Source organism: Cydia pomonella, chromosome 4 (assembly GCF_033807575.1).
Source record: "Cydia pomonella isolate Wapato2018A chromosome 4, ilCydPomo1, whole genome shotgun sequence".
Classification (NCBI taxonomy): Eukaryota; Metazoa; Arthropoda; class Insecta; order Lepidoptera; family Tortricidae; genus Cydia; species Cydia pomonella.
Genome location: NC_084706.1, coordinates 6,530,829 through 6,546,866, shown reverse-complemented (window position 1 = coordinate 6,546,866; position 16,038 = coordinate 6,530,829). Strand labels below are relative to the sequence as shown.

Genomic DNA, 16,038 nt, shown 5'->3' with positions numbered 1-16,038 from the left:
TATCATTGGAATATATTAATAAGTACATCATCATCAGCCTGTACTAGTCAATTGCTGGACATAGGCTTTTCCCATTTCATCCGCGGCCACTCTCATCTAGTTCCTGCCAGCCACCTTACGAAAATCGTCACTCCACCTCTGAAGGTGTCCCCTACTACGTTTGCCCATCCGTGGTCTCCAAATATATGTATGTAATTAATAAACAAGTACATCAAGTGGAAAATAATTTGGATCCGGCTAGTTATATATAATGTTCGCAAACACAGAACGTGCCTGTACGTAGTATGAATTTAGTGTTAACTCATTTGTTTTATCTTAATGTTATCAAGATCAACGGGATTACAATCATAAAAACGTTTTAAGTCAGATGAAAACAAGACATACTATTAAGAGATCAGTTATTATATACCGTAATTCATTAAAAAATGTACTCGATGTTGAACTTTGAGACCGCTGCTGCCATAGTACATATTAAGTAAGACACAAAATGTATAGAAGTGATCATATAGTATATTGAAATTCTGTTTAACAGGCCATGCACCTGTATTTATAGTTATGTTTGAGCCTCACGGGAGATTTGTAGTGAAAGATAGTAAAGTAGGTAGGTACTCGACACTGTTCGCACAATATATCAGCACCAGTGACTTCATTACATCAATGTATCTTGATATCGTCAGCTTGCACTTGTGTTAAGACGTCGTGTAAAATCAAAGTTAATCATCAATAATAATACTTAGGAGTCGAGTTTCTTATCATAGTGTGCTACTTGAACAGTCGATTGTATAAACGTAGAAAACATTTATAACATATAAATATGAATGGAGACGCAGCCGGAAAAGAATACAACCCTTTTGAGCATAGAAAAGTGGAAAAGCCTAATTCGTAAGTAAATTTGCCTACTCCTATTTTTTGGTTTCTGTATTAGTGATACGAGTACATATGTATAAGAAAGCACAAAAGCCCAATAAATTTCACGATTGTCCTTTGTCTTGAGTATGCAAGATGCTGATTTAGCCATTATACGCATTATTTGTATTATGCAAATGACAGTAATTGACATTATGCAATTTTTTTCTTTTTGTGTTTTGTTTTTTATTATTAGGTTATCATAAGGGGGACGAAAATTTGATTAGCTTTGCGCTACGACGCACGGTTTAAGAGATACAGCCCTATAAAGATTTTTACAGTACATATGGGGCTACTTTATAGCACTAGTGCGAGAAGTAGCATATTATGTTACTGTGTCGAACATTTAAAGGGCCATATGTACTGTAAAACGTTGTACGATACATGTGCGAATAGGTAATTCGCAACTCGTGTCGATTTAAAACACTCCCTTCGGTCGTGTTTTAATTTATCGCCACTCGTTTCGAATTTCCTATTTTTCGCACTTGTATCGTAATGTACTATTTCATCACACTTGCTCAAAAAAGATCTTATTATGAAAAAAAAGCGGATAGGGATACGCGGCCGGCAACCCCGTTTCTCGCCGAGATTTGTATAGTGCTTTTCTCAAACTTGCAATGAAATAACTAAAAAAATAGGATGATGATGATGATTGTTTCATGTCCTAATGTGATCAGTTATTCAGTGCGTGGGGTAATGAAGGGGAACAAAAATGTAATTATTTTGGCGCTACTACCACGCATGCCATTACGCTTTTTTTGTTTTTTTTTTTTTGTTTTTGTGTTTTTTTTATTATTATTACTTTGGGGTTACAAATAATGATTTTTTTTCCCCCTTTGAAACCCTGAAATAACATTTATTACATTTAACAAACACAAAAAAGAAAAAAATATTCAATCACCCTCCGTGATTGTTGAGCCATTTAGGGTCCTAGCTGAATTGGCTACTTGACAGTTTTTTGTAAATAATGTCAATCGATCTTGATTTTCCCAAGGATCAAATGTCTATATAGGACTCATGGCATTTAAGCATCACAAAAGTCGGAAATGAGAGTTAAAGTCTGACGCTCGCACTCGACGATTGAAACGCCTCTAACAAAATGATATTGTAATGTAACGTCACATTACATTAGTCTGTCCTAAATGTATGGACGATCAAGAAAATTGCTATTTTGACCCTGAAATATTGCGTTTACTGACGAGATTAGAAGGCAGTTTCCTAACAAGTCATTTTCTTTTACAGGGATGCCAGAGCTCTCGCTAATCTCCTCAAGGCATCGCTGGGGTCTGGCCTACTGGCCATGCCCTTAGCATTTGCCAATGCTGGATGGGTAGTTGGTATCATTGGCACAATCATTATTGCTTTTATTTGTGGTCACTGTGTTCACATATTTGTAAGTACCTACCTATTGTACAGCGTATAGGTTTAAGGCGGAATTCCACCAGTGTACGGCACAAGCACTTTAGAACTAAATATGCTTTGACCGCACACACTTGTGGAACGACGCCTTAATACGCACAGGTTATAAAAATAATTCAATTTAATTTTAATGTAATGTTTTAATTTTGACTTGGTAAATTGTATTGATTATTTATTACGTGTTATTTATTGTTTTTATTTTACTCTTTTTTTGATGATAATTATTTTAATGAATTGTGATTTAACTGACATACTTATGAATATAACAACAATAACATGTAACATTTTAATTTTATGAATAAATGAATATGAAATATACACATGTATAATATGTGTGCTAATAGCGCAGCGAGTCTTAGTAAACTAATAAAATAATAGAGTTTGAAAGGTAGACATTCAATCAACAAACGTTATTCGAAGTCCGTTGAAATCAATATATCGGCGGCCGATCGTAGAATCAGGCAGATCATGGAATACCTAGGCACATCGTGAACACTAAAAATCATTGTCTCGTTCCCTGAGATCACGGGCTCCTAGTTATTTCTAGATAGTTTGACCTTTGGGCATCTGAAGCAACCTTACGAACGTACCCTACTTTATCTATTGGTTTAATGTGACTACCGTCAAAACATTACACAGGAACTTTACGATCGGCCGCCGACAGATATACCAATTACCCTTACAACGTTAAATATTTTAAAACCATTTATTAATCTGTGAACCTGTTGTTCCAGGTGGACACTTCCCGCGGATGTTGTAAGGCGGAACGAATACCTCTCCTTAGCTATGCGGAGACCTGCAGAGCTGCATTTGCTAACGGCCCTAAAACTCTAAGACCCTATGCTAAAGCTGCAAGGTAAGTAAGTAGTTTGTGACTGGACGACCAAAACGTCGTGTGTCTATGTTGCACCAAACCTGAGTTCCACTAGGTACTGCCAGGGTTCAGCATTAGCGCTATCTAGGGTACTGCTCTCCCAAGCGCTCAGTATGACGAGTCGGATGACCTAAACGGCGTGTGTCTGTGTTAAATACGGTGAAATATCAAACATTCGTCCGCCATTTTGTAATTTCTTGGCAGGTGAGGCATCGAAGGCACAGACCTATTCGGCATTCAGCTACGATTGAAAATTATGTAAAAATATTTTAAGTGGCTGCTAAATTAACCAAATTCAATAATTTTAAACTTAAACAAAAAGATTAAATTATAAACGTCAGTATTTTAAATGTAAAACTCATTAATGCTACTTAGTTTGTATGAATAAGTTAAATAATAAAATAAAAAAGCTATAACTCCCTAGGGAGTTATAGCTTTTTTTACACAATCCATAACTCCCGCGGGAACAAAATAGGCCTTTGTCCTTCAGCACACCTGCATGAAATAAGATCTTTTTCGAGCAAGTGTGATGGGAAATATTTTTCATCATCTTACTCCAAAAAGATCTTGTTTCATGCAGGTGTGCTGAAGGACAAAGGCGTGTTTTGTTTTCGTAGGATTTATAGATTATGAAAATGGTGTTATATTTTATTATTTTTATTGTGTCACTAATTCATACGCATCAAGTAGGTATTAATTAGTAATTACTTTTAAAATAGTGGCATTTATAATTTTCAATATTTATGTTAAAAAATATTTAATTTTAATAATTTAATACCTGTTTAAAATATGTTTAAAGAATTTTCAATCGTAGCTGAATGCAGGATAGGTGTGTGCCTTCGATGATTAACCTGTCATAGAATGAGAATATAGCAGACAAAAGTTTGAAATATCACTGTATTTAAAAATAATTTCGCTTAAAATTTAGCTTTTTCTTCGCAAGTGTGATGAAAAATATTGTGTGTAACTCCGAGGGTAAGAATATTGCAAACTGGAGTGCATTACTCCAGCCTGCGGCTGATTTAACTTACCGCCCTCGTTGCAGTGTACTATAGAACTACTACTTCTTAGAGTTGTTCTTCACTGGTTATTCAACGCAGAGATAGCACGGCTTTTACTTACTTTACACAATACAAAAGTATCATAATACCCAGAAGTAAATAGATAAATTTATTTTCAAAATATATTATATAAGGTAAACGTTAAAAGTTATAATTTTGGTTGAAAGTTGTAATAAAACTAATTAAATTATCAGATTAATATCGATTTTGCGAACCTCTTAAAAATATTTTTTTCTTAAATTTTTCGCGGCCCGTCACATTACGACTTTTTACGATTTTGCAGCCACTCCATACAAAATGTTTTGATAATTTTTTTTTGGTAATATATCACATCTATAGGACTGAATGGAAATTAATGAATGGTTGTATGGCAATATTGGCTTCATGAACATTATTGGGGTTCGCCAGAACATAGGTTCAACAATAAACGTTGAGTACTTTTTTCAATTAACTTTTATAAACTTTTCGGCTCTCTTTTTGCATGTGTCTCTTGGTCCTATATATGTCTAGAAGCAATTTGGTTCATATATGTCTAGAAGCAATTTGGTTCATATATGCTTTTAAACCTAGATCGTTCCTTTTGCATTCTGGCGACAGACAGTTTTGATACTTTTTATTTATCAGCTGGCACTCTGACGGACGTTAAAGGAGTCTTATTAAAAATAGATTGAACTCGGTTAATGATTCGAGGTAGCGTGATTGTTCTATTTCTTCCCGGTACCTTCTTAAAACTAATCTCAACCGTTTCTTCGTTATGTCTTTTTATTCTATATATACTAGTTTGTCTAGCTCTTTCTTGAAGAATGTGTTTGAATATATCTTTTTAGGGTTTCGTACCCAAAGGGTCAAACGGGACCCTATTACTGAGACTTCACTGTCCGTCCGTCCGTCCGTCCGTCCGTCTGTCACCAGGCTGTATCTCATGAACCGTGATAGCTAGACAGTTGAAATTTTCACAGATGATGTATTTCTGTTGCCGCTATAACAACAAACACTAAAAACAGAATAATTTTTTTTTAAGGGGGGCTCCGATACAACAAACATATTTTTTTGCCGTATTTATAAATAATGGTACGGAACCCTTCGTGCGCGAGTCCGACTCGCACTTGCCCGGTTTTTTTTAATAGGTATGTGACTCGTAAAATAAAGGCAATTGTGAAAAACCCTATTAGCAAGTGGTTCATATTCCGATGCTTAAATTTGAAAAACTAATAAGCAATAACGATTTTCCCGCTTGAAATGACAGATAATGAAACCATAGAAGCAATGACACCAATACTTTACTATTGTTTTAATAAAATTTTCAGCTAGTAAGGCTTTGAAAGTTGTCTCTTTACTTTTGGGACACCCTTTAAAGAGTAATCATGCAAACTTTAACTTTGTTGCAGTAAAATAACATTACCGCTACAAGACGAATGGCCACATAATATATGACCAAGAGCGAAATACCTAACATGTAACACAGAGGACTTGCACTTACAGTTGTAACTATAGAGATCATCGTTACACAACATATAAAAGAAAAAGATTATATATGTACAACGTGGCTCAGTGTATGTCTATGTCTCGGTGTGTGTAACTAATCAACTCTAACAAAACTTTGTTATCTGACTGTATTCTGAGACTGACAACGAAAATGCTTAGGATGGTCAGACAACAAACTTAAGTACCCTGTATGTCTTGAAAATTTGAAGATAAACAGATTTTTTTCACGATAATAAATTACATTACACCGCAGTAATGTACATAATTCTGTATTCTTTTCTTTTACAGTATTTTTGCGGAGATATCTTTACTTTGCACATACATTGGCGTCTGCTGCATATTTACGGTACTTATAGCGGAAAATATTAAACAGGTTAGTTGTGTACTTTTTGCAATCATAAATAAAAAAAAATCGGGACGATTTAAAGAATTACCAGCGGGCATACCATAAAATTATTTCGGATGGGGGCTAACTTGTAGCCTTGCCACAGATTATATAATAATAGTTCTTACGAACAGATATTTATCTCTCAAAGAAAATGCAAATACCTAACGTTTTAATACCTACACAAAAATACAATGGAGTGACCTTCAACGCGCCGCTCGCCGCACCAGTGCAACGCTAGGGTTGCCGACGCTTATAAATGATTTTTTAAATAAGTACAGTCAAGGTATTAAATATCGATACGGACAAAGTGACAAAAATATGTACACACTACCTTAATATGTAGGCAATAAGGTCGTGTGTATATATTTTTGGCACTTTGCCCGTATCGATATTTAATACCTTGACTGTACCTACTTTAACTATAGATTCTAAAATATCTACCTACTTAGGTAGGTACAAATAAAAGTTTTAATGGTCAAACTAGCATTAGAACTTGCCATTAGCTGTATGAAAGGATAGCGTAAAATAACTATGAGTAAGATAAGTAGGTAAGTAATAGTACATTACGATACAAGTGCGAAAAATAGGAAATTCGAAACGAGTGGCGATAAATTAAAACACGACCGAAGGGAGTGTTTTAAATCGACACGAGTTACGAATTACCTATTCGCACATGTATCGTACAACGTTTTACAGTACATATGGCCCTTTAAATGTTCGACATAGTAACGTAATATGCTAATTTTCGCACTAGTGCGGTAAAGTAGCACCATATGTACTGTAAATGTTCTTTATTGTGCATCATACAGTTAAAAAATACACCGAAAGCGAAATAAAAGCTTAAGACTACCTACTCCTACCTAAGAACAGGCAGTCTTATCGCTAAAACGCGATCTCTTCCAGACTACCAAGACAAGAGATAAGTTGCAATAAGTAAGAATTATAATATTCCTTTTATTCGTTTCATTCCGAGTGACTGCGAAACATTTTAAAAGGCCATATCTCCGTGCAGTAACCGCAGTGCTACGCTGTTTTATAAACCACACCTTGAACCCAGCAAAAAATAATTGTAAAACTTCGTTTAAAGTTTATAACTTATTTATGTTACATAATAAAGAAAAATATTATAGAAAACATAAATAGACATACATCGTATATCATAATTAAAAATAATAACAATATGTGTACTTATATTGAGAATGTCTACTTACTTTTCCTATCTATCGGAAGAGCAAAAACGATATTTTTTATTAGTTTTGTTGATTTTGCATCCATCCACACTACAAGCTGTGTTATTTGTTCGTGACAAAGGTATTTCTTTCGCGTACATTTTGGCATATTCTAGCGCGCGGGGACGCGGCGTGCGTGCGTGAGCGTGTGTGCCAACTGGCTTGCTTTTGTACCGTGAACGGGACGAGATTCGTAGGTATAAATCCGAGCTCGCGCGGAGAGTTCCATAGGCCTGGCCTTGCAGAGTACGCTGTGCATTAGCTGTGTATAAATTGGCTTCATCATAGGATCTAGTACTCCATTTTAGCTACTCATTTTGTACATAAGGACAAAGACCTATATTGTTCCCGTGGGAATTAAGGATTGTAAAAAAAACCTATAACTCCCTAGGGAGTTATACCTTTTTTTTATTATGTCATTTATTCATACAATCCAAGTAGCATAAATGAGTTTTACTTTTAAAATACTGACGTTTATAATTCAATATTTTTGTTAATGTTTAAATTGTTGATGTTTGTATCCTTGTATGAATTAATTTAACAGCCGTTTAAAATATTTTTACATAATTTTCAATCGTGGCTGAATGCCGAATAGGTCTATTACAAAATGGCGGACTAATATTTGATATGTCACCGTATTTAAGAATTATTTCGGTTAAAATTTAATTTTTTCTTCGCAAGTGCGATGAAAAACATTGTGTGTAACTCCGGGGTAAAAATATTGCAAATTCGGGTCTTCAATTGCCTGCCGCTGTCGGGAATTACCACCCTCGTATCCAGAATTTCACTTACCCCCCTCGTTGCACAAAGTACTATTGTATGGGAGGTACTCTAAAAGTTTTTATTTTATCGTTCTCTCGCCATGCATGATTTATGCCAAATTGCAGCTTTCTAGCACCACCGATCAAGGGTTCCTAGTTGACTATTCACGGAAGCCTGAAAAGGATCTCAACAGTTTAAAAGTACCATAAACTTGTTCAACATACGCCAAGTATTGCCCTGGCTTGACAAAAACAATGATTACTACAAAAACAGATTTAATTAGTTCCTAATATTTAATGAAATTCCCCCAATTTTGTACGTATTCTCATAGTATGTAATATAGGATATTTATTGAATTTAATTTATAATTAAGGTTTGCCAACAGGCGTAATAAATATTAAGACTTCTTGAAAATATAGACAAATTGCTCGAGTATTCACCCAATAACAGGCAAATACAACATGCATATTAAAGTAATTGCTAACATAAATCTTCAACTATTTAAGTAGTTTACAAATCCGTTCTTGCTTCTATTATAAGCAGCACATTTACTACTCCTAGTACAAAGTAAATTGAAGTTGTACTCAGGATTATAAATTAACGATATAAATAATTAATCGTAATTATGTTTAATTTGTACCTGGTTGGTTATCACCGGAAACGCAAGCTAGGTAGGTAAGCATAACAGTAATATGAAAAGAATATTCAATATTGATACTAATACGAGATACGAGGCTTGCACTGAAAGATTCGGGAACCGCTTATTTCATTAAACAATTTTATTATGATTCAAATTCAACCTTTTTATAATCATCTCAACTCCACACAACTGGCAGTTAAAAAAAACTACACACTTTTTTAATTTGTTGTTTAAGGCCGTTGAGAAAATGGAACTAACGAGGGGAAATTTAAGAGCGATGATATTTTACGATTTTAAAAGCGGTTTATCGCAAACACAACGCCTAAATCGAATGACTTTGCGTTGAATCAAAGACGACCATTTATCGCTGATTTTCTGAATGTCAACGCGATCGTGTGAATCTTAGTGATGATGTGCGTGAAGGTCGGCCAAAATCTGCGGTCACTCAAGAAAACGTCGACGCAGTGCGAAACCTGATTGACAAAGACCGACATGTCCCATATCGTAAAATTCAGTCCTTCAGTATTAGATAATATAGGATGATAGATAGATAGATAGATAAATCATTTATTTGGCAGCTGCAAAAACACAATATAAAGTTTAAATCATCATAAAGAACACAAATTATTACAGGAACAAAATAAAAATAGCACAAAGGAAAATTGAGACAGCAAAATAGGCATAATTAATAAACAATAAAGTAAAATAAAAGTACCTACCTACATACTGTGTGCATTGCAGCAGGACAAAAGGGTCACGGCTCAGTGATACTCTTCACTCTTTCGAGTAAAGCCTAAAGAATCTTGCAAACAGATCTAGGCGTAAGAAAATTGTTTTCCCGTTGGATCTCGCACCTACTTTCCGAAGAACAAAAGGAGTATTTAATGCATAATCATCCGCCATAAAATTTTAGTAAAGTTACGCGGTCAACGATTCCAGTAACCGGAAGCACGGCAGTCGCTAAAACCCTAATTCGGAGACTTACTTTGGAATGGAATAACTGTTTCAATAATTGGCTTGAACGTATGCAAAAATGCGAGACTTGTGTATTTTTTCTATTCCCGAAATATTTAGTGCAACTCTCATAGCTAGAGAGACGGCGACGCTAAGTGAGTAGTTACTCGAGCGTCATAGCTATTGGTATCGAAAAATTTAATGATAGGAAGAAAAAAGGACATATTAAGTTTTTCTTTTCCCGCGAGCAGGAAAGCGTCTACAGATTTTTTTTAATTTCATAGGGTTGGTGGAGGATTAAAAAAATCGTTAAGTAGACTGTTAATTTGGTTGTTTAATCTTACAATTTCTTGTACGCCTTTCCTTAAACTGACGATCACAAGTTCGACGCTCAATTTTCACATTGTAACCATCAAATTAAGGAAATGCGTACAAATAATTGTCAGATTTAGTAATAGTACAATTATAGCATTACTTTGGATTAAAATGACCAAATCCACAATCTGCTTAACGATTTATTGAACCCCCTCAACCAACGGATCAATATAGACAGCTAAAAGTGGTTAAGGTAGACTCCACGGGGTAGCAAGATATCACTCATTTCTTAATCTGATGCGCTCGACTAACTACAAAAATGCCTCTTAGGTTCCCCAACCATAAAATGTCAGCACAAAAGTAATGTAAGTAATATTTATATACAACTAATAAGCGTTATTTAATTTATTAGATTTTTTTTATTTTTCTTTTCAGCTCTTGGACACATACTATCCCGTCGTAACTCTTTCAGTGCAATATTACTGTCTTATTTTGCTAGTACCGTTGAGTATTATGACACAAATAAGACATCTCAAGTGGTTGGCACCCTTTTCCTTCCTAGCGAACGTATTATTGGTCCTTACATTCATTATATGTCTATATTACGTATTCAAAGATCCCATATCTATCGAAGGTGCAAGCGCTGTGGGACAAATATCTAGATTCCCTGCTTTTCTATCGTAAGTATATGTTGATGTATTTATCTTTAGTTTTTTTGTAGGGATACTTTTGCCATAAGAAACACAAGAATGGAATGAATAAAATTACGTAACATCGAGAAATGTATGTTTTTTTCAGTTACAATTATATTCGTACAAAATAAATTCCCCTCATGCACTTGTAAAAAATAATAGTGGAATAGTAGAGACTTGAACTTTCAAATTATTGTTATCGTTCGTGTGACCAAACGTTTGTGTGGTGTATTTAAGCATTTAGGTTCCCGTCTCTCCTTTGGGCAGCAAGTTAAGGGCTGTAAAGCTTTATTTAAAGTAACAAAGGGGTAGGATAGTTTTCTACTACCTTCATGTGGTAATTTTTTTTTCGTATATTAGGAGAGACAAATCTTGTTTTTCAAATCCGTGAACTTTTTATAGGCTTTTCTACTACATCATTCAATAAATAAAAAATTTTTTTAGAACAGTAATCTTCGCAATGGAAGGCATTGGTGTGGTGATGCCAGTAGAGAATGTGATGAAGAAGCCCGAGCATTTCCTCGGATGCCCAAGTGTCCTGGTAATAGCAATGAGCTTTATCATGGTGTTGTACACTATTCTAGGCCTGTTCGGTTACTTCAGATATGGCGATTCAGTGATGGCCACTATAACGCTCAATTTACCTGTCAATGATTGGTATGTACAATTCGTTATATTAATGCGTTTATTGCGTTTGGCATGTAACTAATTTTAGTTTACCTTTCAGTTACTCAGTGCGTTAAGGCGCACAGTTCAAATTGCATTAAAATACTACCAAAATTCTCAAAATCAACGAAATTTGATCACTTTAAATGGGAATTCTACACAAAGTAGCCCATTTTGATTACTAGTGAGTGTGTTAGAGAATATTGAGACGAACTTATTTCTCATTTCACATTAATATTTCATTTGAATTAACTTTATAATAATTATAACACTCTCCTTGAGTCTCTCATAATAGTCATCATCTATTCAACTACGTTAATATTTCAATAATGAATTTTGTTTCAGGCCTGCTGTATGTGCTAAATCGTTCATAGCATTATCGATTTTCTTCACGTATCCTCTTCACTTCTTCGTTGTGGTGGACATTTTAACAAAATACATCAAACCACACGTCAAGAAACAATACATGGACATTACTCAGATTTGCATGAGAATCTTTATTGTTTGGTTTTGTGGTATGTTTTCTGTTGACAATACGTGCAGCCTTGACTAAACAGCCTATAAACACAGTACCCACTATATTTTGGTTTACCTACGGGTTTTATATGTTGTTTCTTCTTAAGAATCGGAACTTGTTGATTTTTATAAGTATGTTTTTACAACGATTCCGTAAACATCGTACAAGGCCATAGTCGTCATAGTAAAGAGAACGTTAGCGGAATTGTAAAGAAAATCTGTTCTCTTGTTCTTGATGATCGAAGGAGCCTAAGAAAACGGAAGAAAATTTAATGTAGTAATTATAAATTATAAAATTACTTACTTTATACTTATAACAATGAAATAAAAAGCGATAACTCAAAAGTAAAAAACTTAAAAACATTTTTTGGCTACACAGCCTCATCAATTGTAACAGAGTCCACTCGACTCGACTTCACTCCATAAAATGCCCTTCTACACTAGGATAATTAACTATAAACATTTATTGTTTTGTTTGAGACCCCTGGAAAATTTGTAGCCATCATAATCTAGTCGTAATAAAGTACCTACACCCAGCCACAAAAGCGCACATCCACTTTATGAATGAATGAATTAACTACATTCACAAAGTGGGTATGCAGGTTTACAGCTCGCTGTACACTTTAACTGTGCCTGTGTTTTCTAGGTTCTAATAATAATTAGCATTTTCAGGTGCGATCGGTATAGCCCTGCCGATGTTGGAACAGATCATCAACATTGTCGGCGCTCTATTTTACTCAATCTTGGGCCTCATTATCCCGGGTATTGTCGACACCATTTTCCGATGGCCTGCCCTGGGGAAGTACCGCTGTATCCTCTGGAAAAATTTTCTAATAGTGCTTTTTGGATTCATCTGTTTGATTTCCGGATGTGCTATTACTATAGGAGATATTATACAGAATTTGCATGAACATAGTACGTAGTGACCAATAACTGGGTTTTATGAAATTAAATAAATAATAACCCCAAAATTTTAATTTAGTCTCACACATTTTTTTTTTATATTAAAGAAGTATCAAAAAAATCATTGCTTTGGGCCAGATTTTAACTCGCGCCCTTATCAACTTGTCGGACGTATTTCAAGCATATAAATGGCATGCGTTACAAAGACAATTCCAGGCGTTCATTATAAAACTGCTACAAGTTACAAGTCTCGTTTGTAAAATTAAATAATGACCATTACCAAATGAGGTCATGGTAATTAAATTTAATTTTTAGTGAGCCTCGACCTTCTCGCATCTTTCAAGATTGATGTAATTACAAGTATTAATGTTTATACTTCATTTATATAAGTAAATTATTGTTAATTTTTAGATTAAGTTTTTATGTTTGTTAATTACTATACAAATTAAATATTTAAAAAAATATTATTATTGTATATCCTTGGATTTCACGCGCCTATAAATCCCGGTCTTTTGATAGGCTTGCGTTGGGATATAGATCCAACACGTAGAGGCCCCTTGGAGAGCTTTAATTTCATGTAGAACGCCTGCTGCAACCCGTTCACAGGCGCAACAATAGACACCCATGAACCGGTCGCAGCAGGCTATAACTATTATAAAAAACCGGCCAAGAGCATGTCGGGCCACGCTCAGTGTAGGGTTCCGTAGTTACTCTTCCGTCACAATAAGCTAAACTGGAGCTTAAAGTATAGTAAATTGTTAACCAAGGGATGAAACGGTACCTTTCACCCGAGTTAAACAAATAGGCAAATTTGCATAATCAGTACCTAATTAAAGTAAGTCTTTTTACTATGAAGGGAAAACTTTTTGCGATAACTCAAAAATAGCTAAACTGATCATGTCCGCTATAGTTTTCATTTAATGTCTTTCTTAAGCTCTACTTCCACGATTTTTTTCATATTTTTTGGACCTATGGTTCAAAAGTTAGAGGGGGGGGGACACATTTTTTTTTCTTTTCGGAGCGATTATCTCCGAATATATTCACTTTATCAAAAAATGTTTCTTGAAAACCCCTATTAGTTTTGAAAGACCTTTCCAACGATACCCCACACTCTAGGGTTGAAGCGAAAAAAAAATTTCACTCCCACTTTACGTGTAGGGGAGGTACTCTAAAAAAAATTAAATTTTTAGATTTTATTGTACGACTTTATCGGCTTTATTGATTTATATATCCATGCCAAATTTCAGCTTTCTAGCACTAACGACCACGGAGCAAAGCATCGGACAGACAGACAGACAGACAGACAGACAGACAGACAGACAGACAGACAGACAGACAGACGGACATGGCGAAACTATAAGGGTTCCGTTTTATGCCATTTGGCTACGGAACCCTAAAAAGGGAATAGTATAACGGTTTATGGATTGAAGTTTGGGTGGACAATGAAACTGCCATAACAATGTTTTCACAAGTTATCGCAGCAGGCGGTGACTCGCCGCCCATTAGATGGACCCCTGAAAATACCATCGTGAAGACGACCAAGAGCAATACCGGTGTGAGCGGCTCAGGGGTGTCGAGACATTTATGCCGCTTTCTACCCAGAGGCTGATAACAGCCACTGTGTCAACACGCGCTGTATGCAATTTTTCAGTTCCACCCCTGGAGCATTTAGCTCTAACGACTCCTCTCTGGACGGCCAATGAAGGCAAGCCAGAGCTAAGAGTCCTGCGGTTCCCCTTGGGGTCCACTTTGATCGACGAAGATCACGTGAAGTGATGACTACATAGTGATACAAAAAAAAACATAAAAGTCGTAAATGCAAAACTGCGCATCCTCAGGGGCCCTGTATATACTTACAGTTAATTATCTTGGAGTAATGATTTCTTAATGTAATAACTTACCTAAACGCTTATTCTGATTGTAATAACAGATTACGAATGCGATCTGGATTTGTTATGGTTATGAACTGTCAGGTCAAAAGTGACGGTTTCTGGTTGAAGAAATGTCCCTTTTGACACTGACAAGTTAACTAACTTTACGACTAACTATAACTTTACGAGTTTCCGCTCGGGAATCAATAGCAATTAATCATGGAAATGTGTTCCTGGCCGGCGGTCTAAGATACGGTTTTGTTGCAAGCAGACTGCTAAGGTGAGTCGACTTCGTCACCATCATCTTCCGAATCTAGAGACAATTTATTTTCGTGTAACTAAACTGGACGCTACCAGCGTACATGGCATGTGGTTCCAGAACCGAACTGTTTTACCAGCAAAACACAACGACCATACTTTACCAAAATTGCGCGATATGACCCCCTCCTACCTATTTTTTATGGTTCCTTAGGCAACAAGGAACCATTGTAGTTTTGCCATTTCTACCTTCTTCGTCCACGCCTAAAAAACATGAAGGTCTTGAAGGAAAAGAATATAGAGTATTCCTCTCACCTCATATCTTTAACAAATTTTATTACAATTTTTATGTATCTTTGAAACATATTATTCAAATATTGTAGTACTGCATTAAGAGATGTTTTTTAAAACTCCTAAGGGGGTGAAAAAGGTTGAAATTTTTTAAAAACAGAGTCACCAGCTGGGACTAGTATATGTATACGCCCAGCAATTTATAATTGGATACACGGTGAGTAGCGCAATTGAAATGTTTGATAGCCAAGCCACAGTAGCCACATGATGCGTATGCACAGCTCTGAATCATGTGAAGACGGTTGTATTCTTTTCAAACAAATAAGTTTATATTATATTTTCATTACCTCTCTCACACACACAGCTATTTTATTAGTATCTCACTAACATTTTATTCAAAAGCGTTTTTTTTTTTGTTTTCAATAAAAAAGACTTCAAATTACTATTGTTGGCATGGATTCAAAATCTATCATCATTCTGGTCATTAAGTAACGTTCGTGTTTGTTGCAAATAATCTGTAAAATATTTTAAGTACCAGTTTACAGAGTGCCAATGCCAACGCCAATACACAAATATTTCCTTAGTTATTTCAGTTCACTGAATGTGCTTGCGCATAAATAACTAAAACGTTGGCTACTCAACATATCAGGATCTCTCATGTAGATACAGGAAGGTATTGTATACATTCCTTTGAGAATTTTCAGCACTTTTATAAGACGAACATTGTAAAATCATCTGTGACATAATTTAATATGAAAGGTAATGTAAATAATATATAAGTAATTCCTAGGTGTCAATAAAAAACTAT

General features: G+C 35.3%; 1 protein-coding gene across 1 annotated transcript; it reads left to right on the top strand.

Moving 5' to 3' along the window:
• Positions 1-243: 243 nt before the first annotated feature.
• On the top strand, positions 244-13,445 carry LOC133516935 (proton-coupled amino acid transporter-like protein pathetic). The gene is made up of 8 exons (XM_061849998.1): positions 244-882; positions 2,149-2,299; positions 3,060-3,181; positions 6,034-6,118; positions 10,469-10,713; positions 11,170-11,382; positions 11,737-11,906; positions 12,580-13,445. The coding sequence occupies exons 1-8, from the start codon at positions 815-817 to the stop codon at positions 12,828-12,830; spliced, it is 1,305 nt and encodes a 434-aa protein (XP_061705982.1). The 5' UTR covers positions 244-814; the 3' UTR covers positions 12,831-13,445.
• The last annotated feature ends 2,593 nt before the right edge of the window (positions 13,446-16,038 follow it).